We start from the raw sequence: 27,641 nt of genomic DNA, 5'->3' as shown, positions 1-27,641 counted from the left end.
GGGTGCGGATGTTTACCAAACACTCATGATGTAACTGATTTCATTGGACACAGATACAAATTGAAGTGTGTGAAAGGATTGCCAGCCTTGATTGACAATATATATATATATTCCACTGAAGACGACGAATGAACGATAATTCGGCATACCCGGATGTACAACAGTTTAGTTTGTTTGTTGTTTCACGCCGCACTCAGCAATATTCCAGCTATATGACGGCGGTCTGTAAATAATCGAGTCTGGACCAGACAATCCAGTGATTGACATCATGAACATCGATCCACGCAATTGGGATCGATGACATGCATCGACCAAGTCAGCGAGCCAGACCACCCGATCCCGTTTGTCGCCTCTTACGGATGTATACTACTCAAAAGAAGTTAAGGATCACCTGATTCTTTCATATTACAATAGTTAATCTCTCATGCCATGACAGATTAACATTACCAATATGAAAGAATCGGGTGATCCTTAACTTCTTTTCAGTAGTATATAACAGTCTCCCACATGACACCACGCGCGTATTTGCCAAACATTAAGTATTTGGGATGATTTTCTCCTTGTTGGATAAAACATCGAGAGATTATCTTGCGGATGTTAAGAGGCGGATGCGGATGATAAGCGAGCGGGTGATTAGGGTTTTACGCCACTGTCAGCAATATTGCAGCAACTATACGGCAGCAACTATACAGAAATGGGCTTGGCACATTGTAGCAATGCAACTTCAAAATCTATTGTAGGCGTGGACGTGGATGTGGACGTGAACGTGCATTTGAATGTGGAAATTGATGTGAATGTGGACGTCGACGCGGAAGTGGATATGGATGTAGACACGGATGTGGTCGTAGATGTGGACGTCGATGTAGACGTGGATGTGGTTGTGGAAGTAGATGTGGAGGTGGACGTGGAAGCGGAAGTGTATGTGCATGTGGATGTTGACGCGGATGTAGACGTGGATGTAGATGTGGATGTAGACGGAAGTGGGCGTGGAGGTGGATGTGGACCTGGAGGTTGCCGTAGACGTGGATGTAGACGTGAATTTGAATGTGGAATTTGATGTGGATGTGGAAGTGGACGCGGAAGTGGATGTTGATGTTGCTGTAGACGCGGGTGTGGTCGTAGATGTGGATGTGGACGTGGATGTGGTTGTGGAAGAAGATGTGGAGGTGGACGTGGAAGCGGAAGTGGGTGTGGATGTAGACGCGGATGTAGATGTGGACGTAGAGATGGATGTTTTATCTGTTTTATAAGCCACAAGAAAGAAAGAAAACAACATTTATCAATAATTTTATGTTTCCAACACACTTTACATGAACCTAAGGAAACGTACGTGAAATATCTGGAGTCCCTGTACTTGAAAGGTGATTCTTAAAAGCATTGTGGTTACAAGCGCCTCTGTAGCCTAAATGAAATATTGTGATATTTTCGCATAATGTATTTACATTTCTACAACGGAGACAATGGGGATTGTGTGTTGAATATCTTAACCCTCTGCAGTCTTTCCACCCGCATCCATGTTTTCCTGTTGACATTGGCAATAACTAGAGTTGCAGATTTCCCACTATGTGTTTTTTGCAATACTCTCTGTTCCATATCGCTGCATCTGATATTGAATTTAATACCGTAGTCAACCAAGTCACCGAGCTTACGACCAGAAACTTTTGCTGGGGGGAGAACAAAGGCCATGAAGAATCAGAAGATTTTGTTTTTCAAGTTATATTTTCCCTCACTGGGTTGTTCTCCAGATCACACAAACAAGTCAATCACTCCATAAAGTGCCCAACATTGTGACAATAAAACACTGCAATAAGCGCCAACTCCACTATATTTTATTTTAATTAAATGGTACATTTATATACCGCACGTATCAGGAACTAGTATCTGCTCAAGTGTAGTTTTATTTGTTCACCGACCAATGGATCCGTTTTCATTCTAGTTATCATTCTCAACTCCATGGGGAGTATACAACCCAGACTGCCTACGGGCGCTAGGATATTTTACATCTACATCACATATCGGGTACCCATTCCCTGCTGGTTGGACAGAGGTACATTTGGACTACGTTACTTGCCCAGGTTGACACCACAAGTTTTGACACTTGTGTTGAACGTGTTTCCACCATCTGGTCATCTACCATCGGACGAGTGGGTTCTTTTGAGTGCACAGGATATATGCACTGTACACTAGGCAAGGGGTAGTGATAACACAGTAAAGACCTGTAAACATTGTTGGTCCCAAGTCTGAATAACAAGTCGGTAACCAGTGCGTTACAGTACCTGGGGTTTTGACCGCTTGCCCACTCCGCCAAACTAGTGTTTTGAAGAAGTATATCGCCCTTTGACAACATCAACGTTTAAATACAAAACAAGAGCGCTTTGTGGGAAAACTTTATTAAAGGTTTTTCTACTGCACTTACATGGATGGACAAAGGAACATTCAGATAAAAATATGGCTCCATAAGTATAAAATGACGTTTGTAAGTGAATACAACACACGTGAAAATGAAACATCATACACGTACAAACTGATTACAGTGCAATCTGGTTATACTGCCAACCTGGTAATACTGCCAACCTGGTTATACTGCCAACCCGGTTACACTACCAACCTGGTTATACTGCCAACCTGGTTATAATGCCAACCCGGTTATACTGCCAACCTGGTTATACTGCCAACCTGGTAATAATGCCAACCTGGTTATACTGCCAACCTGGTTATAATGCCAACCCGGTTATACTGCCAACCTGGTTATACTGCCAACTTGGTCAACAGCCAACCTGGTTATAATGCCAACCCGGTTATACTGCAAACCTGGTTATACTGCCAACCTGGTAATAATGCCAACCTGGTTATACTGCCGACCCGGTTATACTGTCAACCTGGTTATAATGCCAACCTGGTTATACTGCCAACTTGGTTATAATGCCAACTTGGTTATACTACCAACCTGGTTATACTACAAACCTGGTTATAATGCCATGTTATTCCTGGAACGGAATTCCGCACTATCAGATTACCTTTTGTGTAAGGGCAACATGGTTAAAATAAAATGCCTTTGTCAATGTCAACTAGAGCTGTCGACACCAAAATAAAGATGAAAATTCAAATATATAATTTTCGGAAGCCCACCAGGGTTCAAAATACAAATAGCAATTTTGTGGCCAAAATGGGCTTCCGTAGAGTGTCCGTTAATGATACTTGGAATAAACATGAATCCTACGGATTACGTATCAGGTTTCAAGGCATCGTAGCTTCTAAGGTGGCATTTAACTGTTATTATTTTTATGATTTTAAAAAAACCTGCATAATAAGCAATAGTAATACCCCGAACAAATCATTGTCCCTTTCGCTGTGATTTATAAAGCAAGCATTAATTTTAGTTTTGAAATGTTTCGTTTCTATGCATCTACAATATAAACACAATTAAGGAAAAATTATTTGATAGTCATTACTTAGAAGTTGACGGATGACAGGGTAGACACAATTTTATGGACAACAACTTCTTTAATACTTTTACAGTATTAAAGAAGTTGTTATCCATAAAATTGTGTCTACCCCGTGAAAGGCCAGGAAGATATAAAACAACAGATATATACCAACACGGTTGCAGTTATATACAGCAGATCAACTCACGCGAAAAGCTAATTCACTTAATAGTCGCTACATATGCATATTGCTAATGTCTGAAAACTTACAATCAATTGTTTGCATTATGCAAATGATTTTCATGGTACCGAATGTACATACAGGATGACATGTTTACGACACCGTATTAACAAGTAAGTTAACTACGTGAAACGCTACAATAAGGTAATCTGTAAAAGAAGCCACAATATCTACGAACTCGTTCTCCATGGACATGCTTAAATCTATGAGCCTAAATGTAAGTAGTGTGGCAAATGTCGGTCCCTTACAACAATCGTATTAACAAGTAAGTTTAAATTAAGTGAAACGCCACCATGGGATATTCTGTGAATAACAGCACGTCAACGTCAGACAATAGTAACCAGTCTCGATTATCCGCCTGAATAGAAAAAAAATATAGCGGTGAACATATATCACTGAAAATCAGTGACGACGCCAGATGCTCGCGATACCATAACATCTATGAACTTGTGGGCATGCTAAATGTCACCCAAGCTTGGGTACACCTTTCTCTAAAGCCGTAAACATGTTCAGCTGACCTAAATAAGAACGGACTTCAATTCATTTTACCTGTCGTTCAAATAACATTTTCTTGTTGTCGATTCGTGGTTGGCATCCTCTTCACATTTGTTGCCGCATTCGAGGATTCGGGTATTATTTCCATGTGAACTTAACGTATGTTTTATCCTTGTTTGAGTTTGGATAACACATAAGTTTGATATTTAGTCTCTACACCTTATTTATGTCCTTCCCCTCAGATGAGACACGACGTTGTGTGTCAATTGCAGACGACGATGTAGAATATGTGCTACCCTTCTTTTGTTTTCGACAAGCATTTTTAACGAGAAGGAAAGTGCGTTTGTTTGCCATGAAAGCCATAAAGATGAGCACACCTTGAGCGCCAGTCAAAATAATAAACAGATACGTGAAAACCTGACTGCTTTTGTCAGCCATTTGTAGAAAGCCAAAGACCCAGGAGAAACCAGTTATAGTAGATAGTTTGATGTACATTAAAATGTTCCATTTGACCTCATTACCCACCTTTCGTCTGTTGGCCGAGGCCCTACATAGGTAAACGACGGTCAAAGTGAAGAGGGTGAAACTGACCAAGATAGTCATTCCTGCTGGGACCAACAACCCAACAATGCCGTTAGTTCCATTTGAGACGAAGCAGAAGTTTGATGTATCTGCATAACCGAAAGACACAGACCCAGAGACGAAATAGTTTGATGTCATCGTTGTCGCAACAACAGCAGCTGGAGTGCCGTAGCCAAAGATGCAGTATTTGAGGATGATTCTCTTCTTGTTGGATTCAAAACTACGAGACGAAAATACGTCTCTAAAGACTCTGAATGTGTGGAAAGAAGAGATGTTAAGCCAACAGAAGGATGCAAGCCAGAAGAAGTGGATGACTGCTCCAATAGCAATACAGGTTGTACGATTGTATGCTTGGGCACTCCCAAAGAAGAAGGTTGCATGTGCCAGAAACAGAGATGCCGACAGGAACATGAGAATCACGCCAGGCAGATTCCTGAGGTTGGGGAAGAAGCAGTGAAAGATGAAAGTGAGAAGCAGGAACACCTGGCTAGACACCAGACATATGTTCGTCAACACCACTGTTGGGCGATTAAGATCAATTTTAAACTTTTCATTTTTGCTTGAACCTTGTGAACCAAGAGCTGTCACGCATACTTTTAGATGTCCAGTTGATGTGAGGATGAAGTCACTTTCATTTAATACACGACCACCTTTCACAGCTACAGACCCATTCGGGTATTTTTTTAATGTTGAGTTGTTTAAGATTATATGATTACACCGCAAATGTGAAGTCGTTAATGACTTAGCTTTCTTATGTGCAGGAGAAGTGGCTATTGACGTTGGTTCAGACGCAGGTGATAGGTCCTCTTCTGCAACACCTGATGTCCGAATCGTCCCCGTGGAGTTACGGTGCGCCGTATGTCCACCTCTGTAGTTGTGGGTAGTCGAAGAACGAGTAGGGGTGTTTATATAAACTGGTGCAGTATCATTTTCTTGTGAGGGTAACGAAGGCGGTGATACATAACCTCCTGAAGTAGGTGGTTCCATATTTCCTCTTGTAGTTGGTGGTTCCAGGTGTTTTCTTTTTGAAGAAGGTTGTTGCACATTTGAAGGTGTTGGTGTGTACTCCACTGCAGTAGAAGGTGATGGTGTGTGTTCCCATGTAGATGAAGGTGGAGTCCATTCATAAGGGGGTGAATGCGTCACGTAGCAAACCTGGAACAGTTATCAAACCTTGTATTGGTATCACTGTCAAACGCTCCTTCAACTACAGAACAGCACAGCTAAGTGCATCACTGATCTAAAAGTCTAGACATATTGGTAAAGGCCTATTTGAATTTACTGAAATGTACTAAAATAACAGTGACTATACATACATTTTACACGATGAAACTAGATTTCAATCGGATATTATAAAAAATAAAAATTTCCCCGAAAATGCTTATAAAACATATTTATGCTTCAGACAGTTGGAAAGACTACTTGTCTGCCACCAAAAAATACATTGTTTACAAGATGTTCTTATTAATGTATTTTTACTTTTGGCACACAGTTGCAATAGTTTTTATAGTTAAGTTGTCATCCATAGAACTGCTTGTTGATATCATATGATCATTTTGAAAACCGTCTCAAATAGTATACCAGCATGTTGTTGACAGTGATATAACCTCTTTATTATTGTCATCAACTACGTCTACGCCACGAGGTTAATATAGTTCCACCTGAATTTACCAACAGTGGCGTAACTACCACACAGGCAAAATGAAATGTAATACTGATATATATATATATATATATATATATATATATATATATATATATATATATATATATATATGTGTGTGTTTGTGTGTGTGTGTGTGTGTGTGTGTGTGTGTGAGTGAGTGAGTGAGTGAGTGAGTGAGTGAGTGAGTGAGTGAGTGAGTGTGAGTGTGTGTGTGTGTCGTCATGACTACTGAGTTGTGCCAATATTTTGCCTCGACTAATTTTTTAGATGTTGCTATCATGCAGTATCCCGCAGTAAGATTTTCTCTTGGAGTATAAGTAATTACAGTCATCCTGTCCCATCCCTCTACATGATCAGCCCGTGAAGATCCGGGGTAGAATAGGTCTTCAGTAACCCATGCTTGGTGTAAAAGGCGACTATGCTTGTCGTAAGAGGCGACTAACGGGATCTGGTGGTCAGACTCACTGATTTGGTTGATGAATGTCATCGATCCCACAATTTCGTGGATCGATGCTCAAGATGTCAATCACTGGATTGCCTGGTCCAGACTCGATTACTTACAAACCGCCGTCATATAGCAGGAATATTGCTGAGTGCGGCGTTACACAACAAACAAACAAACATGATCGAGTCATTAGTCATAAACGCGCAAAACATATGTACGAGGGCAGTGAAGGTGCTTGTTGACAAACAACCTAATCAAACCTCGTCCTTTTCTAACCCGAATAATTTCCCAAGGAATGGTAAGGTTAACATTGAATCTTACAGTTCAGATGCCCCTTCAACGGCGCAGTGGTGAGTAGAGGGAATACGGACCTGGATTAATTGAAAATATCAATGTTAACTTACGCCGTCGACGTAGACTTGACCTTCGGGACAGACACGCCTCTTGGGGCCCTCCACACCCAGGAATCTGTCAAATGAGTTTCCACCAATCGTTGTTGCGAAGTTTGGAGTTGACGTAAATATTTGAGTTGATGATATGGGGAACCACCAATCCGTGGATGTTCTGTCTCGAGCATCGGTGAGAGACACGGTGGATGTTCTGTCTCGAGCATCTGTGAGAGACACGGTGGATGTTCTGTCTCCAGCATCTGTGAGAGACACGGTGGATGTTCTGTCTCCAGCATCTGAGAGAGACACGGTGTGTGTTCTGTCTTGAGCATCTGAGAGAGACACGGTGGATGTCTTGTCTCGAGCATCTGTGAGAGACACGGTGGGTGTTCTGTCTCGAGCATCTGTGAGAGACACGGTGGATGTTCTGTCTCGAGCATCTGTGAGAGACACGGTGGATGTTCTGTCTCGAGCATCTGTGAGAGACACGGTGGTAGTTCTGTCTCGAGCATCTGTGAGAGACACGGTGGATATTCTGTCTCGAGCATCTGTGAGAGACACCGTGGATGTTCTGTCTCGAGCATCTGTGAGAGACACGGTGGTAGTTCTGTCTCGAGCATCTGTGAGAGACACGGTGGATATTCTGTCTCGAGCATCTGTGAGAGACACGGTGGATGTTCTGTCTCGAGCATCTGAGAGAGACACGATGGGTGTTCTGTCTTGAGCATCTGTGAGAGACACGGTGGATGTTCTGTCTCGAGCATCTGTGAGAGACACCGTGGATGTTCTGTCTCGAGCATCTGTGAGAGACACGGTGGATGTTCTGTCTCGAGCATCTGTGAGAGACACTGTGGATGTTCTGTCTCGAGCATCTGTGAGAGACACGGTGGTTGTTCTGTCTCGAGCATCTGTGTGAGACACGGTGGGTGTTCTGTCTTGAGCATCTGTGAGAGACACGGTGGATGTTCTGTCTCGAGCATCTGTGAGAGACACCGTGGATGTTCTGTCTCGAGCATCTGTGAGAGACACGGTGGATGTTCTGTCTCGGGCATCTGTGAGAGACACGGTGGATGTTCTGTCTCCAGCATCTGTGAGAGACACGGTGGATGTTCTGTCTCCAGCATCTGTGAGAGACACGGTGGATATTCTGTCTCGAGCATCTGTGAGAGACACGGTGGTAGTTCTGTCTCGAGCATCTGTGAGAGACACGGTGGATATTCTGTCTCGAGCATCTGTGAGAGACACGGTGGATGTTCTGTCTCGAGCATCTGTGAGAGACACGGTGGTTGTTCTGTCTCGAGCATCTGTGTGAGACACGGTGGGTGTTCTGTCTCGAGCATCTGTGAGAGACACGGTGGATGTTCTGTCTCGAGCATCTGTGAGAGACACCGTGGATGTTCTGTCTTGAGCATCTGTGTGAGACACGGTGGATGTTCTGTCTCCAGCATCTGTGAGAGACACGGTGGATGTCCTGTCTCGAGCATCTGTGAGAGACACGGTGGATGTTCTGTCTCGAGCATCTGTGAGAGACACGGTGGATGTTCTGTCTTGAGCATCTGTGTGAGACACGGTGGATGTTCTGTCTCGAGCATCTGTGTGAGACACGGTGGATGTTCTGTCTCGAGCATCTGTGTGAGACACGGTGGATGTTCTGTCTCGAGCATCTGTGAGAGACACGGTGGATGTTCTGTCTCGAGCATCTGTGAGAGACACGGTGGGTGTTCTGTCTTGAGCATCTGTGAGAGACACGGTGGATGTCCTGTCTCGAACAACTGTGTGAGACACGGTGGGTGTTCTGTCTTGAGCATCTGTGAGAGACACCGTGGATGTTCTGTCTCCAGCATCTGTGAGAGACACGGTGGATGTCCTGTCTCCAGCATCTGAGAGAGACACGGTGTGTGTTCTGTCTTGAGCATCTGAGAGAGACACGGTGGATGTCTTGTCTCGAGCATCTGTGAGAGACACGGTGGGTGTTCTGTCTCGAGCATCTGTGAGAGACACGGTGGATGTTCTGTCTCGAGCATCTGTGAGAGACACGGTGGATGTTCTGTCTCGAGCATCTGTGAGAGACACGGTGGGTGTTCTGTCTGGAGCATCTGTGAGAGACACGGTGGATGTCCTGTCTCGAACAACTGTGTGAGACACGGTGGGTGTTCTGTCTTGAGCATCTGTGAGAGACACGGTGGATGTTCTGTCTCCAGCATCTGTGAGAGACACGGTGGATGTTCTGTCTTGAGCATCTGTGAGAGACACGGTGGTAGTTCTGTCTCGAGCATCTGTGAGAGACACGGTGGGTGTTCTGTCTCGAGCATCTGTGAGAGACACGGTGGGTGTTCTGTCTTGAGCATCTGTGAGAGACACGGTGGATGTCTTGTCTCGAGCATCGGTGAGAGACACGTTGGATCTGGTGACAGGGTCTGTGACTGACAAGGTGGAGCTGATCACAGCGTCTGTGGCTGTCAAGGTGGAGCTGGTCACAGTGTCTGTGACGGACGCATTGGATTTAGTTACATGGTCTTGACTTGACATGATGGATCTGGTCACAGGACCTTTGAGAGGCATGGAGAATGTCACAACAAAGCCAATAATACACATTGATACTGCAGTCCGTGTGTTCGATGCCATAGTGAAAGAAGTGAACTGGCAGCGTACTCATCAGCCTTGCTTCATCGACTCGATGTATCTTATTGAAGAGGCAAGTGAATGTCCCCACGCACATCCTCTAGCACCACAGCAACATTATTTAATGGGATGTATTATCTGACTGCAGCCAATACAAACGGATGTTTTCAGGTGTTTAATACTGTGCTATCACAATGGCACATCTTCATCAATAATTATGATGTGTAATAGATATACATTCCCTTCTCTTTATCATTTGTGACATAACTCGACATGAATCAGACCCGCGCGATCGCTAATGGATGATGCTTTTAACAGATTCTCAGAGTGGTTATCAACATTACTCATTAGTTGATTGCAAAAGTAGGATATGTGATTGATTCACTATGATTGATTATTCATGAATACTTAAAGGTAATCAATGCATGAGTCTGCTAGTTTCACCTTTTACATGGAGTCAGATTTTGTCCTCGGCAACCTATGCTTGTCTGTGACGAGGCGAGTCAATGGATGGCGTGGTCGGTCTCAGTGACTTGGTGTTTAGCATGTCAACGTACCCCGATGGCGTGGTCGGTCTCGGTGACTTGGTGTTTAGCATGTCAACGTACCCCGATGGTGTGGTCGGTCTCGGTGACTTGGTGTTTAGCATGTCAACGTACCCCGATGGTGTGGTCGGTGTCGGTGACGTGGTGTTTAGCATGTCAACGTACCCCGATGGTGTGGTCGGTCTCGGTGATTTGGTGTTTAGCATGTCAACGTACCCCGATGGCGTGGTCGGTCACGATGACTTTGTGTTTAGCATGTCAACGTACCCCGACGGCGTGCTTCGTTCCTCATAACATCAGTCACCGGATAGTCAGGTCCAGAGATTCGATTATTTAAAGGCCGCTGAAATATTGCTGAATGCGGAGTTAAACAAACAAACAAACGCCCATCACATTTTAGAAATTTAGCTCTCACTACAGCAAGGTTAAACAATGTATGTATATATAAGTATGTCTTTAGTGGTGAAAATACGGTATTTATCTGAAATATCTACGGTATTTATCTCCCTCGAGTGGAATAACATGTTTATATCACTCGAGTGAAAAAAACACTTTTTGCCTATTTTCAGTGTTTATCAAAGACATACCTTAAAGATTTGTTTTTGTTGTCATTCAAACTTCCAGTGACGTCATCCCATTGTTCGCCTTTTCACCTTTCAGCAAGTACTTGGACTCAATCAAGTTGAAAACGGGAGTGACTTTGAATATACTAAGGGAGGTTTTACTTTCAAGAAGACCTGCTTTGAGCATTCACTTCTTTCAAATTAGACCTGAGGTGGTTTTACTTTCGAACTATCTCTTTCACATAAAATTCCATGACGTGAATCGAACCTGCAACCACATATATCATGTTTTCCCTCTGGGCCACTGTGCATACGATGACACTCAGCTAGCCTCTCTCTTACGACAAGCATGGTATACTGAAGACCAATTCTAACCCGGATCTTTCGGGTATCAGGTGTTACTGGTTGGTTGGTTTGTTGTTTAACGCCGCACTCAGCAATATTCCAGCTATATGACGGCGGTCTGTAAATAATCGAGTCTTGACCAGACAATCCAGTGATTGACATCATGCGCATCGATCCACGCAATTGGGATCGATGACATGTATCAAACAAAAGTCAGCAAGCCTGACCATCCGATCCCGTTAGTCGCCTTTTACGACAAGCATAGTCGCCTTTTACTAGAATTCAAGGTCCTTAATCTTTACATATAACATATGACCCGTGCGGCCTTAAACAACAAACAAGCAAACAAACAAACATTCCGAGGCCTAAAAGCGTGAGAGACTGCTTAGGCGTATAACGTTTGTTCCCGAAATGAAATGAAAGGCACAATACATTCGCAAGTAGAAGAACAATTACCCATGGAGATGAACCACAACATATACTTTCAAGGTGCGATGTCGCCCGGAAACGACATGTTCGTCCTGCGATTGCTACTACGTTTGTACAATCAAGAAACGAACAAGAAAATGACAGACGCAATTAAAGGAAAACTGAACACGAACATTTCGTATGGTGAAATACGCCATGACAAGTTTGGCCGCCTGCAGTCCGGAGTGAGTTATTTTGTTTATTACCCATAAGAATATTAAAGACAAAAGACAGACTCGCTGACTTGGTCGATGCAATTTATCGAACCCAAGTCTGGTCCAGACTCGATTATTTACAGACCACCGTCATATAGCTTAAAAATTGCTGAGTGCGGCGTTAAACAACAAACCAACCAACCAATACTGTGGATCGATGCTCATGATTTTAGTCACTGGATTGTCTGGTCCAGTTTCGATCATCGACAAATTGAAAAATTGGCTTGAATTACATAAGCAGCATGAAGAATCAATGAAATATTATATAAATATTGAAATACATAACTAAAACTATTGGTCCCACTCGCTATAACCGTAGTTTACTGTAACTTGTATTAGGAATTGTATTCTATATTGAAAATAAGCCAAACGCAAATGCTGAGCGAAAATGTATTTCATTCATATTGTAAGGTTTTTTTTACACAGTCTGACTAATGTGTCGGAAAACTCCACTTCTAACACATCCGTGTAGCGAGGTTTACATATGATATGATGAGATTTGAGTCACTCGGCCTCATTTCAGGATATGATACCTCGACATGTCCGTTCAACAAACAGTCATAGATCACTCAGATACGGATTCGTTTTTTCATTGCAATGACTTGTCAAAATGTACATGAAAGATCTGATCTTAGAAACCTCCATGTCTGTCGGGTTTCGCAACACATTTTGACTGCATTTAATACCACTTGTTTATGAATATACAAGTACTTATAAATGAGAATACCCGCGAAGATCCGGGTTAGAATAGGTCTTCAGCAACCCATGCTTGCCGTAAAAGGTGACTATGCTTGTTGTAATAGGCGACTAATGGGATCGGGTGGTTGGGTTCGCTGACCTGGTTGATGCATGTCATCGTGTCCCAATTGCGTGGATCCATGCTCATGATGTCAATCACTGGATTGTCTGGTCAAGACTCGATTATTTACAGACATATGGATGGACTATTGCTGAGTGCGGTGTTAAACAACAAACAAACAAACAAACCCAAAGAAAGTCGGTCAAATATATACTGATGGGGAAAATAAGGGAACATACAAAGATTTTACTGCCGTGTTCTGTAAACAGTTTATGTCAGAAATGTCACTTTGCCCTTGAGTGTGATGTCAGTATCTGCTATGTTCTCTTCATTGTCAAATAATTTCTGGTTTTATAATTGGTACACACACATTATGTTCAAAACATTCCTTTGTTCATTTGACCTTATGCCTATATATGTATTTAACGTATAAGGCCAAAACATGCAAAATTAATGATGAAATGACCAATGTCGAAATGTCTTATCACCACCGTTGATATTCTAATTTTCTTAATTACTTTTGAAAGTTTTGCTATATTTTTTTTTAACCATGAAGGCCTGGTGTGCCACAAAATCACACCTCCTTTACAATTTTTCTCCATAATTATTTAAAGGAGAATAAAGTTAAATTATATTTTTGTATTGGTATTAAGTCATCACGATCTAAAAATTGTTGATGAAATTTCCATGTACGCCTCTCACTTGGACCTTCTGAAGTCTACGATGTGGTAAGGAATGTGATCGTACAGCCAGCTCACCATTGGTGATGTTGTATAAATGTTCACCTTCAAGAAAAAAAAGGAAAAGATTATTCATCACTAGTGATGCAGATCTGGATGGGATGGGATAGGTTTTGCTTGTAATAATGTGGTCAGTAACTTCATTTAACAACGGGCAATCTAAACGACAATGAAAATCATGGCCAATAACGTTTTCCGATAATTCATAGATTCTATTACTTTCATCTACATTCGCCCTACTGCCCGTATGAAAAGGTGGTCTATGGTCCGTTGTACGGAATCTAGAGGGCAGTGTTCTGACGTATATAATATCCCTTGGGTGAATGTTTTCAGTTTTTCTTTGCAGATTTGGAAGAATTCATTCGGTCACTCACTATGCGAGTAAGGTTTAGTATTACCCAAGGCATAGTACCACAGCTCTATGATAACCACATAAGGTAAACTACGGTTATAACGAACTCCAAGGGACTACTCATTTTAGTTCGTAATAACCGCAGTTCGTTATAAGCACATATATACAGCATATATACAACAAATGGCCAGGACTAAACAATTAGTTCGTTATATCGGTCAGTTCGTTATAAGCGTGTTCGTTTTAAACGCAGTTTACTGTAACAGTGCAGCCCTAAATTGTTCAAAAGGGTTAAGGGGGCGGCTGGGTAGCCTAGTGGTTAAAGCTTTTGTTTGTCCGGCCGAAGGCACGGGTTCGATTCCCCACATGGGTACAATGTGTGGACTATTGCTAAAGCCGGCGTAAAACCATACAAACTCATTCACTCAGTAGGGTTAATATATTATTGAGGAATACAAATTGACATAAATGATTTCCTTTGTGTAAATTGTATATTTCCTTTCAGAACAATTTTTCTTTTATAAGAATGTTTATAAATTGGGCGGCAAAAGAAAGTATAGGTCGAGTTCCATGATCGATAGAAAAATAACAAGAAGTGGTTTTGTTGTGAATTATTATATAATCTAGGGAGGGGTAACAAATGATTGATCAACCACAGTTTGAATGAAATTGTGCAATCACAGGTAATGTAAGCTCAACATAATCAACATTATAGAGATTGAAAATTAGTATGAATATATTTTTTTATTTCATAAAAATTGTAGTGGGTACAAATACTCTTGAATATGTATTTCAACTAATATATAGGTTCCTCTGTGTCTGAAAATTATTTTTTTCCTACTTTGTAAAATTCAAAAAAGGCCAAAATAATATATATCTTTCATTGATCATATTGAAATATAATCATGGTAGTATTTGGCAACAAGCAGCTAACATTCATATACATAAAATCCTTTTATACAGAAATAATCATTTATTGACAAAGCTTCCATGTCATTAAATATAAAAAAATCGAGTCATACCTCAATTGTTACAAAGGCCACGAAATTAAAACTTGACAAACGAGTAGATCTAAACTTAAGCGTGAGCTTGATTACATGTGTGCTAATGTAACGAAATTAATATCAACACTTGTATGAAGTTCTTTGTCACATTGGGCAAAATGAATTGGGAGACCAAAATAAACTGGGCGGCAAAAGAAAGTATAGGTCGAGTTCCATGATCGATAAAAAAATAACAAGAAGTGGTTTTGTTGTGAATTATTATATAATCTAGGGAGGGGTAACAAATGATTGATCAACCACAGTTTGAATGGAATTGTGCAATCACAGGTAATGTAAGCTCAAGGTAAACAATGGTGGGGTAAGAAATTTCTTTTCAAAACTTGTCTGAAATGTCACCAAAACATTGTCAGACGCACTAAAAGTTCACTGTCGACACAGTTGTCTTCAATAGCGTGTATGACCTCCAGCTGCCTCAATGCATGCTGTGGTACGCCACCTCATCGATGACGTCAGTCTTCTGATGACGTGGACTGGAATCCGTTGCCACTCGTCTCTCAGGCCCGCTGCAATTCTTGTCTGTTGACGGGAGGCTGGTGGCGTGCTCTAATCTGTCTGTCAAGATGGTCCCACAGATTTATATCGGGTGAGTGGGCAGGCCAGGGCAAAACGTCAACGTTCTGCTGGTTTAGAAAGTTCCGAGTCGGTCTTGCAGTATGGGGCCTGGCATTGTCGTGTTGAAACAATGTCCCCTGCTGGTGGTTTTGTAAGAACTGAAGCACAACTGGCTGCAACACATGGTCTCTGTGCTGCATCTCTGTGCTGCACAGCGTTCAGGTTTCCCTGTATAATCACCAAATCAGTCTTCTGATCTCCACAAATACCGCCCGACACCATGCCACCTCCCCCGCCGAATGGATGGACCTCTCGAATACACACCGGAGCCAAACGTTCCTCTCTGTGTCGATAAACTCGTTCTCTGCCGTCATTTCGAAACAAGTTAAACCGACTTTCATCAGTAAACAGCACTCGACGCCAATTTCTCACTTGCCAGCGTCGAACCTGCCTCGCCCATCGCAGTCTCAGGCGTCGATGTTGAGCAGTCAGTACCATTCCTCGGAAAGGACGATACGCTCGGGTTCTAGCAGCACGAAGTCGTCGTAGTACTGTACGTTGGCTAATGGGATGTCCCAACGCTGTTGCTGCCGTCGCCGTCACGAATCTGTTTCGCAGGTGAATGAGCCGTATCTGACCGTCTTCCAGTGGTGTTCGGGGTCGTCCGGTTCTAGGCCTGTCCTGTGTCCTCCCTGTCTGCCTGTACCGCTGAATCAGCCTAGCTACTGTCAATGGTGTACAACCAAACCTTCTGGCAATTTGGACCTTCCGGAGAGCGGAATGTCGGGGTTCGATCCCCGTCCGCGTCATACCAAAATACGTTAAAAGATAGTACTTGTTGTTACCCTATCTGGCGCTCGGCATTAAGGGGCCAAAACAAGGACTGGACGGCCCGGAGTCAGTATACTGTGTCTGTGGGTATTCATGTTTAACTGCGGCATGGTACATATCCTCAGTGAGCTAGCACTATAAATCGGCATCAGTCTGGACTAGAACAAGCAGCCACACACAAGCACACACACACGTGTACATGTATATGCACGTCGCTATATAAGTACAAAAATCTTGGACGCGACGTTAAACCCCATTTCACCCCACCTTATACTAGATTGTGCAGATCTATACATTATTTGTCACCCGTGAAGATCCGGGATAGAATAGATCTTCAGCAACCCGTGCTTGCCATAAATGCCGACTATACTTGTCGTAAGAGGGAACTAACGGGATCGGGTGGTCAGGCTCGCTTACTAGGTTGATGCATGTCATCGTATTCCAATTGCGTGGATCGATGCTCATTATGTCAATCACTTGATTGTCTGTTAGTGAGTCGATTATTTACATATCGCCGTCATATAGCTGTAATATTGCTGAGTGCGGCGTTAAACAACAAACAAACAAACATTATTTGTGTTTCGTGGGATTTTTAGTATATTTGTAGCATTTTTACACCATGATAATTTACTGGTACCTTGTTCGCCTTCTGAGGCTATTTTCACTTATAACGCTCACATAGGGGAACGATGATTTACTGGTACCTTGTTCGCCTTCTGAGGCAATATGGAAAGCTATATGACGGCGGTCTGTAAATAATCGAGTCTGGACCAGACAATCCAGTGATTGACATCATGAACATCGATCCACGCAATTGGGATCGATGACATGCATCGACCAAGTCAGCAAGCCAGACCACCCGATCCCGTTAGTCGCCTCTTACGGATGTATAACAGTCTCCCACATGACACCACGCGCGTATTTGCCAAACATTAAGTATTTGGGATGATTTTCTCCTTGTTGGATAAAACATCGAGAGATTATCTTGCGGATGTTAAGATGCGGATGCGGATGATAAGCGAGCGGGTGATTAGGGTTTTACGCCACTGTCAGCAATATTGCAGCAACTATACGGCAGCAACTATACAGAAATGGGCTTGGCACATTGTAGCAATGCAACTTCAAAATCTATTGTAGGCGTGGACGTGGACGTGGATGTGGACGTGAACGTGCATTTGAATGTGGAAGCGGAAGTGGATATGGATGTAGACACGGATGTGGTCGTAGATGTGGACGTGGATGTAGACGTGGATGTGGTTGTGGAAGTAGATGTGGAGGTGGACGTGGAAGCGAAAGTGTATGTGCATGTGGATGTTGACGCGGATGTGGACCTGGATGTTGCCGTAGACGTGGATGTAGACGTGAATTTGAATGTGGAATTTGATGTGGATGTGGAAGTGGACGCGGAAGTTGATGTTGATGTTGATGTAGACGCGGGTGTGGTCGTAGATGTGGACGTGGATGTGGTTGTGGAAGAAGATGTGGAGGTGGACGTGGAAGCGGAAGTGGGTGTGGATGTAGACGCGGATGTAGATGTGGACGTAAAGGTGGATGCTTTATCTGTTTTAGGGGCCACAAGAAAGAAAGAAAACAACATTTATCAATAATTTTATGTTTCCAACACACTTTACATGAACCTAAGGAAACGTACGTAAAATATCTGGAGTCCCTGTACTTGAAAGGTGATTCTTAAAAGCATTGTGGGTTACCAGCGCCTCTGTAGCCTGAACGAAATATTGTGATATTTTCGCATAATGTATTTACATTACTACAACGGAGACAATGGGGATTGTGTGTTGTGTGTTCAATGTCTTAACCCTCTGCAGTCTTTCCACTCGCATCCATGTTTTCCTGTTGACATTGACAATAACTAGAGTTGCAGATTTCCCACTATGTGTTTTTTGCAATACGTTCTGTGCCATATCGCTGCATCTGATATTGAATTTAATACCGTAGTCAACCAAGTCACCGAGCTTACGACCAGAAAGGTTTGCTGGGGGGAGAACAAAGGCCATGAAGAATCAGAAGATTTTGTTTTTCAAGTTATATTTTCCCTCACTGGAATGTTCTCCAGATCACACAAACAAGTCAATCACTCTATAAAGTGCCCAACATTGTGGCAATAAAACACTGCAATAAGCGATATTTTATTTTAATTAAATTGTACATTTATATACCGCACGTATCAGGAACTAGTATCTGCTGAAATGTAGTTTTATTTGTTCACCGACCAATGGATCCGTTTTCATTCTAGTTATCATTCTCAACTCCATGGGGAGTATACAACCCAGACTGCCTACGGGCGCTAGGATATTTTACATCTACATCACATATCGGGTACCCATTCCCTGCTGGTTGGACAGAGGTACATTTGGACTACGTTACTTGCCCAGGTTGACACCACAAGTTTTGACACTTGTGTTGAACGTGTTTCCACCATCTGGTCATCTACCATCGGACGAGTGGATTCTTTTGAGTGCACAGGATATATGCACTGTACACTAGGCAAGGGGTAGTGATAACACAGTAAAGACCTGTAAACATTGTTGGTCCCAAGTCTGAATAACAAGTCGGTAACCAGTGGGTTACAGTAGCTGGGATTTTGACCGCTTGCCCACTCCGCCCAACTAGTGTTTTGAAGAAGTATATCGCCCTTTGACAACATCAACGTTTAAATACAGAACAAGAGCGCTTTGTGGGAAAACTTTATTGAAGGTTTTTCTACTGCACTTACATGAATGGACAAAGGAACATTCAGATAAAAATATGGCTCCATAAGTATAAAATGACGTTTGTAAGTGAATACAACACACGTGAAAATGAAATGAAACATCGTACACGTACAAACTGATTACAGTGCAATCTGGTTATACTGCCAACCTGGTTATACTGCCAATTAACCCGATTATAGTGCCAACCTGGTTATACTGCCAACCTGGTTATAATGCCAACTTGGTTATACTACAAACCTGGTTATAATGCCATGTTATTCCTGGAACGGAATTCCGCACTATCAGATTACCTTTTGTGTAAGGGCAACATGGTTAAAATAAAATGCCTTTGTCAATGTCAACTAGAGCTGTCGACACAAAAATAAAGATGAAAATTCAAATATATAATTTTCGGAAGCCCACCAGGGTCATGTCATTTTTTATCATCTTGAAAATGCAAGATATAAAGTTGAAAATGCAAGATATAAAGTTGAAAATGCAAGATATAAAGTTGCAGATGCAAGATACTAGTTACAAACTCAAGATATCTTGAAAAGTCAAGAAACAAAGTTAAAAACTCAAGTTGCTATCTTGAAAAAATCAAGTTATTAAGTTGAATGTTGTCAAGATATAAACTTGAATTTTCAAAATACAAATAGCAATTTTGTGGCCAAAATGGGCTTCCGTAGAGTGTCCGTTAATGATACTTGGAATAAACATGAATCCTACGGATTACGTATCAGGTTTCAAGGCATCGTAACTTCTAAGGTGGCATTTAACTGTTATTATTTTTAGTATTTTAAAAAAACCTGCATAATAAGCAATAGTAATACCCCGAACAAACCATGGCCCCTTTCGCTGTGATTTATAAAGCAAGCATTAATTTTAGTTTTGAAATGTTTCGTTTCTATGCATCTACAATATAAACAAACTTAAGGAAAAATTATTTGATAGGCATTACTTAGAAGTTGACGGATGACAGGGTAGACACAATTTTATGGACAACAACTTCTTTAATACTTTTACAGTATTAAAGAAGTTGTTATCCATAAAATTGTGTCTACCCCGTGAATGGCCAGGAAGATATAAAACAACAGATATATACCAACACGGTTGCAGTTATATACAGCAGATCAACTCACGCGAAAAGCTAATTCACTTAATAGTCGCTACATATACATATTGCTAATGTCTGAAAACTGACAATCAATTGGTTACATTATGTAAATGATGTTCATGGTACCGAATGTACATACAGGATGACATGTTTACGACACCGTATTAACAAGTAAGTTAACTACGTGAAACGCTACAATAAGGTAATCTATAAAAGAAGCCACAATATCTACGAACTCGTTCTCCATGGACATGCTTAAATCTATGAGCCTGAATGTAAGTAGTGTGGCAAATGTCGGTCCCTTACAACAACCGTATTAACAAGTAAGTTTAAATTAAGTGAAACGCCACCATGGGATATTCTGTGAATTACAGAACGTCAACGTCAGACAATTGTAACCAGTCTCGATTATCCGCCGGAATAGAAAAAAATATAGCGGTGAACATATATCACTGAAAATCAGTGACGACGCCAGATGCTCGCGATACCATAACATCTATGAACTTGTGGGCATGCTAAATGTCACCCAAAGCTTGGGTACACCTTTCTCTAAAGCCGTAACATGTTCATTTTACCTGTCGTTCAAATAACATTTTCTTGTTCTCGATTCGTGGTTGGCGTCCTCTTCACATTTGTTGCCGCATTCGAGGAGTTGGGTATTATTTCCATGTGAACTTAACGAGTATGTTTTATACTTGGTTGAGTTTGGATAACACATAAGTTTGATATTTAGTCTCTACACCTTATTTATGTCCTTCTCCTCAGATGAGACACGACGCTGTGTGTCAATTGCAGACGACGATGTAGAATATATGCTACCCTTCTTTTGTTTTCGACAAGCATTTTTAACGAGAAGGAAAGTGCGTTTGTTTGCCATGAAAGCCATAAAGATGAGCACACCTTGAGCGCCAGTCAAAATAATAAACAGATACGTGAAAACCTGACTGCTTTTGTCAACCATTTGTAGAAAGCCAAATACCCAGGAGAAACCAGTTATAGTAGATAGTTTGATGTACATTAAAATGTTCCATTTTACCTCATTACCCACCTTTCGTCTGTTGGCTGAGGCCCTACATAGGTAAACGACGGTCAAAGTGAAGAGGGTGAAACTGACCAAGATGGTCATTCCTGCTGGGACCAACAGCCCAACAATGCCGTTAGTTCCATTTGAGACGAAGCAGAAGTTTGATGTATCTGCATACCCGAAAGACACAGACCCAGAGACGAAATAGTTTGCTGTCATCGTTGTCGCAACAACAGCAGCTGGAGTACCAAAGCCAAAGATGCAGTATTTGAGGATAATTCTCTTCTTGTTGGATTCAAAACTACGAGACGAAAATACGTCTCTAAAGACTCTGAATGTGTGGAAAGAAGAGATGTTAAGCCAACAGAAGGATGCAAGCCAGAAGAAGTGGATGACTGCACCAATAGCAATACAGGTTGTACGATTGTATGCTTGGGCACTCCCAAAGAAGAAGGTTGCATGTGCCAGAAACAGAGATGCCGACAGGAACATGAGAATCACGCCAGGCAGATTCCCGAGGTTGGGGAAGAAGCAGTGAAAGATGAAAGTGAGAAGCAGGAACACCTGGCTAGACACCAGACATATGTTCGTCAACACCACTGTTGGGCGATTAAGATCAATTTTAAACTTTTCATTTTTGCTTGAACCTTGTGAACCAAGAGCTGTCACGCATACTTTTAGATGTCCAGTTGATGTGAGGATGAAGTCACTTTCATTTAATACACGACCACCTTTCACAGCTACAGACCCATTCGGGTATTTTTTTAATGTTGAGTTGTTTAAGATTATATGATTACACCGCAAATGTGAAGTCGTTAATGACTTAGCTTTCTTATGTGCAGGAGAAGTGGCTATTGACGTTGGTTCAGACGCAGGTGATAGGTCCTCTTCTGCAACACCTGGTGTCCGTATCGTCCCCGTGGAGTTACGGTGCGCCGTATGTCCACCTCTGCAGTTGTGGGTAGTCGAAGAACGAGTAGGGGTGTTTATATAAACTGGTGTAATATCATTTTCTTGTGAGGGTAACGGAGGCGGTGATACATAACCTCCTGAAGTAGGTGGTTCCATGTGTCCTCTTGTAGTTGGTGGTTCCAGGTGTATTCTTGTTGAAGAAGGTTGTTGCACATTTGAAGGTGTTGGTGTGTACTCCCATGTAGATGAAGGTGGAGTCGATTCATCAGAGGATGAACGCGTCACGTAGCAAACCTGGAACAGTTATCAAACCTTGTATTGGTATCACTGTCAAACGCTCCTTCAACTACAGAACAGCACAGCTAAGTGCATCACTGATCTAAAAGTCTAGACATATTGGTAAAGGCCTATTTGAATTTACTGAAATGTACTAAAATAACAGTGACTATAGATACATTTTACACGATGAAACTAGATTTCAATCGGATATTATAAAAAATAAAAATTTCCCCGAAAATGCTTATAAAACATATTTATGCTTCAGACAGTTGGAAAGACTACTTGTCTGCCTCAAAAAAATACATTGTTTACAAGATGTTCTAATTAATGTATTTTTACTTTTCGCACACAGTTGCAATAGTTTTTATAGTTAAGTTGTCATCCATAGAACTGCTTGTTGATATCATATGATCATTTTGAAAACCGTCTCAAATAGTATACCAGCATGTTGTTGACAGTGATATAACCTCTTTATTATTGTCATCAACTACGTCTACACCACGAGGTTAATATAGTTCCACCTGAATTTACCAACAGTGGCGTAACTACCACACAGGCAAAATGAAATGTAATACTGATACTATATATATATATATATATATATATATATATATATAGTGTGTGTGTGTGTGTGTGTGTGTGTGTGTCTGTGTGTGTGTGTGTGTGTGTGTGTGTGTGTGTGTGTGTGTGTGTGTGTGTGTGTGTGTCGTCATGACTACTGAGTTGTGCCAATATTTTGCCTCGACTAATTTTTTAGATGTTGCTATCATGCAGTATCCCGCAGTAAGATTTTCTCTTGGAGTATAAGTAATTACAGTCATCCTGTCCCATCCCTCTACATGATCAGCCTGTGAAGATCCGGGGTAGAATAGGTCTTCAGTAACCCATGCTTGGTGTAAAAGGCGACTATGCTTGTCGTAAGAGGCGACTAACGGGATCTGGTGGTCAGACTCACTGACTTGGTTGATGAATGTCATCGATCCCACAATTTCGTGGATCGATGCTCAAGATGTCAATCACTGGATTGCCTGGCCCAGACTCGATTACTTACAAACCGCCGTCATATAGCTGGAATATTGCTGAGTGCGGCGTTACACAACAAACAAACAAACATGATCGAGTCATTAGTCCTAAACGCGCAAAACATATGTACGAGGGCAGTGAAGGTGCTTGTTGACAAACAACCTAATCAAACCTCGTCCTTTTCTAACCCGAAATATTTCCCAAGGAATGGTAAGGTTAACATTTAATCTTACAGTTCAGATGCCCCTTCAACGGCGCAGCGGTGAGTAGAAGGAATACGGACCTGGATTAATTGAAAATATCAATGTTAACTTACGCCGTTGACGTAGACTTGACCATCGGGACAGACACTCCCCTTGGGGACGCCCACACCCAGGACTCTGTATAATGAGTTTCCACCAATCGCAAATGCGACGTTTGTAGACGTAAATATTCGAGTTGATGTGGGGAACGTGGATGTTCTGTCTTGAGCATCTGTGAGAGACACGGTGGTTGTTCTGTCTTGAGCATCTGTGAGAGACACGGTGGATGTTCTGTCTTGAGCATCTGTGAGAGACACGGTGGATGTTCTGTCTTGAGCATCTGTGAGAGACACGGTGGGTGTTCTGTCTCGAGCATCTGTCAGAGACACGGTGGATGTTCTGTCTCGAGCATCTGTGAGAGACACGGTGGATGTTCTGTCTTGAGCATCTGTGTGAGACACGGTGTATGTTCTGTCTCGAGCATCTGTGAGAGACACGGTGGATGTTCTGTCTCCAGCATCTGTGAGAGACACGGTGGGTGTTCTGTCTCGAGCATCTGTGAGAGACACGGTGGATGTGCTGTCTCGAGCATCTGTGAGAGACACGGTGGGTGTTCTGTCTTGAGCATCTGTGAGAGACACGGTGGATATTCTGTCTCGAGCATCTGTGAGAGACACGGTGGATGTTCTGTCTCGAGCATCTGTGAGAGACACGGTGGGTGTTCTGTCTTGAGCATCTGTGAGAGACACGGTGGATGTTCTGTCTCGAGCATCTGTGATAGACACGGTGGGTGTTCTGTCTTGAGCATCTGTGAGAGACACGGTGGTAGTTCTGTCTCGAGCATCTGTGAGAGACACGGTGGATGTCTTGTCTCGAGCATCTGTGAGAGACACGTTGGATCTGGTGACAGGGTCTGTGACTGACAAGGTGGAGCTGATCACAGCGTCTGTGGCTGTCAAGGTGGAGCTGATCACAGCGTCTGTGGCTGTCAAGGTGGAGCTGGTCACAGTGTCTGTGACTGACGCATTGGATTTAGTTACATGGTCTTGACTTGACATGATGGATCTGGTCACAGGACCTTTGAGAGGCATGGAGAATGTCACAACAAAGCCAATAATACACATTGATACTGCAGTCCGTGTCTTCGATGCCATAGTGAAAGAAGTGAACTGGCAGCGTACTCATCAGCCTTGCTCCATCGACTCGATGTATCTTATTGAAGAGGCAAGTGAATGTCCCCACGCACATCCTTTAGCACCACAGCAACATTATTTAATGGGATGTATTATCTGACTGCAGCCAATACAAACGGATGTTTTCAGGTGTTTAATACTGTGCTATCACAATGGCACATCTTCATCAATAATTATGATGTGTAAAAGATATACATTCCCTTCTCTTTATCATTTGTGACAACTCGACATGAATCAGACCCGCGCGATCGCTAATGGATGATGCTTTTAACAGATTCTCAGAGTGGTTATCAACATTACTCATTAGTTGATTGCAAAAGTAGGATATGTGATTGATTCACTATGATTGATTATTCATGAATACTTAAAGGTAATCAATGCATGAGTCTGCTAGTTTCACCTTTTACATGGAGTCAGATTTTGTCCTCGGCAACCTATGCTTGTCTGTGACGAGGCGAGTCAATGGATGGCGTGGTCGGTCTCAGTGACTTGGTGTTTAGCATGTCAATGTACCCCGATGGCGTGGTCGGTCTCGGTGACTTGGTGTTTAGCATGTCAACGTACCCCGATGGCGTGGTCGGTCTCGGTGACTTGGTGTTTAGCATGTCAACGTACCCCGATGGCGTGGTCGGTCACGGTGACTTGGTGTTTAGCATGTCAACGTACCCCGATGGCGTGGTCGGTCTCGGTGACTTGGTGTTTAACATGTCAACGTACCCCGATGGCGTGGTCGGTCACGGTGACTTGGTGTTTAGCATGTCAACGTACCCCGATGTCGTGGTCGGTCTCGGTGACTTGGTGTTTAACATGTCAACGTACCCCGATGGTGTGGTCGGTCTCGGTGACTTGGTGTTTAGCATGTCAACGTACCCCGATGGCGTGGTAGGCCACGGTGACTTGGTGTTAAGCATGTCAACGTACCCCGATGGTGTGGTCGATCTCGGTGACGTGGCGTTTAGCATGTCAACGTACCCCGATGGCGTGGTCGGTCTCGGTGACTTGGTGTTTAGCATGTCAACGTACCCCGATGGCGTGGTCGGTCTCGGTGACTTGGTGTTTAGCATGTCAACGTACCCCGATGGCGTGGTCGGTCACGGTGACTTGGTGTTTAGCATGTCAACGTACCCCGATGGCGTGGTCGGTCTCGGTGACTTGGTGTTTAACATGTCAACGTACCCCGATGGCGTGGTCGGTCACGGTGACTTGGTGTTTAGCATGTCAACGTACCCCGATGTCGTGGTCGGTCTCGGTGACTTAGTGTTTAGCATGTCAACGTACCCCGATGGTGTGGTCGGTCTCGGTGACTTGGTGTTTAGCATGTCAACGTACCCCGATGGCGTGGTCGGTCACGGTGACTTGGTGTTTAGCATGTCAACGTACCCCGATGGCGTGGTCGGTCTCGGTGACTTGGTGTTTAGCATGTCAACGTACCCCGATGGCGTGGTCGGTCACGGTGACTTGGTGTTTAGCATGTCAACGTACCCCGATGGCGTGGTCGGTCTCGGTGACTTGGTGTTTAACATGTCAACGTACCCCGATGGCGTGGTCGGTCACGGTGACTTGGTGTTTAGCATGTCAACGTACCCCGATGGCGTGGTCGGTCTCGGTGACTTGGTGTTTAACATGTCAACGTACCCCGATGGCGTGGTCGGTCACGGTGACTTAGTGTTTAGCATGTCAACGTACCCCGATGGTGTGGTCGGTCTCGGTGACTTGGTGTTTAGCATGTCAACGTACCCCGATGGCGTGGTAGGCCACGGTGACTTGGTGTTAAGCATGTCAACGTACCCCGATGGTGTGGTCGATCTCGGTGACGTGGCGTTTAGCATGTCAACGTACCCCGATGGCGTGGTCGGTCTCGGTGACTTGGTGTTTAGCATGTCAACGTACCCCGATGGCGTGGTCGGTCTCGGTGACTTGGTGTTTAGCATGTCAACGTACCCCGATGGCGTGGTCGGTCACGGTGACTTGGTGTTTAGCATGTCAACGTACCCCGATGGCGTGGTCGGTCTCGGTGACTTGGTGTTTAACATGTCAACGTACCCCGATGGCGTGGTCGGTCACGGTGACTTGGTGTTTAGCATGTCAACGTACCCCGATGTCGTGGTCGGTCTCGGTGACTTAGTGTTTAGCATGTCAACGTACCCCGATGGTGTGGTCGGTCTCGGTGACTTGGTGTTTAGCATGTCAACGTACCCCGATGGCGTGGTCGGTCACGGTGACTTGGTGTTTAGCATGTCAACGTACCCCGATGGCGTGGTCGGTCTCGGTGACTTGGTGTTTAGCATGTCAACGTACCCCGATGGCGTGGTCGGTCACGGTGACTTGGTGTTTAGCATGTCAACGTACCCCGATGGCGTGGTCGGTCTCGGTGACTTGGTGTTTAGCATGTCAACGTACCCCGATGGCGTGGTCGGTCTCGGTGACTTGGTGTTTAGCATGTCAACGTACCCCGATGGCGTGGTCGGTCTCGGTGACTTGGTGTTTAGCATGTCAACGTACCCCGATGTCGTGGTCGGTCTCGGTGACTTGGTGTTTAGCATGTCAACGTACCCCGATGGCGTGGTCGGTCTCGGTGACTTGGTGTTTAGCATGTCAACGAACCCCGATGGTGTGGTCGGTCTCGGTGACTTGGTGTTTAGCATGTCAACGTACCCCGATGGCGTGGTAGGCCACGGTGACTTGGTGTTAAGCATGTCAACGTACCCCGATGGTGTGGTCGATCTCGGTGACGTGGCGTTTAGCATGTCAACGTACCCCGATGGCGTGGTCGGTCTCGGTGACTTGGTGTTTAGCATGTC

The 27,641-nt window shown here is 43.4% G+C and overlaps 2 protein-coding genes across 2 annotated transcripts; both read right to left on the bottom strand.

Annotated features, from left to right (window-relative positions):
- Positions 1 to 1,483: 1,483 nt before the first annotated feature.
- Positions 1,484 to 9,868, bottom strand: LOC125381934 (uro-adherence factor A-like). Its single transcript, XM_048399298.1, has 3 exons — positions 7,259 to 9,868; positions 4,687 to 5,898; positions 1,484 to 1,522 (listed from the first exon to the last, which is right to left on the bottom strand). Exons 1-3 carry the CDS (start codon positions 9,866 to 9,868, stop codon positions 1,484 to 1,486), a joined length of 3,861 nt encoding a protein of 1,286 aa, XP_048255255.1.
- Positions 9,869 to 20,113: 10,245 nt separating this feature from the next.
- Positions 20,114 to 22,391, bottom strand: LOC125381894 (adhesion G-protein coupled receptor G6-like). Its single transcript, XM_048399238.1, has one exon. The coding sequence runs from the start codon at positions 22,257 to 22,259 to the stop codon at positions 20,904 to 20,906; it is 1,356 nt and encodes a 451-aa protein (XP_048255195.1). The 5' UTR covers positions 22,260 to 22,391; the 3' UTR covers positions 20,114 to 20,903.
- Between the last annotated feature and the right edge of the window lie 5,250 nt (positions 22,392 to 27,641).

This window comes from Haliotis rufescens, unplaced genomic scaffold, assembly GCF_023055435.1.
Source record: "Haliotis rufescens isolate VD_foot unplaced genomic scaffold, xgHalRufe1.0.p SCAF_2, whole genome shotgun sequence".
Classification (NCBI taxonomy): Eukaryota; Metazoa; Mollusca; class Gastropoda; order Lepetellida; family Haliotidae; genus Haliotis; species Haliotis rufescens.
This window is presented reverse-complemented; position numbering and strand designations above follow the sequence as displayed.

Bases quoted from the DNA above. Each gene is read 5' to 3' on its own strand.
- LOC125381934 (XM_048399298.1), bottom strand. From the start codon at position 9,868: ATGGCATCGAACACACGGACTGCAGTATCAATGTGTATTATTGGCTTT. The intron at 5,899-7,258 runs GTAAGTTAACAT...TAACTGTTCCAG, and splicing joins GTCAAGTCTACGTCGACGGC to GTTTGCTACGTGACGCATTC. The intron at 1,523-4,686 runs GTGGGTAATGAG...CAATGTCAACAG, and splicing joins CCTCGGCCAACAGACGAAAG to GAAAACATGGATGCGGGTGG.
- LOC125381894 (XM_048399238.1), bottom strand. From the start codon at position 22,259: ATGGAACCACCTACTTCAGGAGGTTATGTATCACCGCCTCCGTTACCC.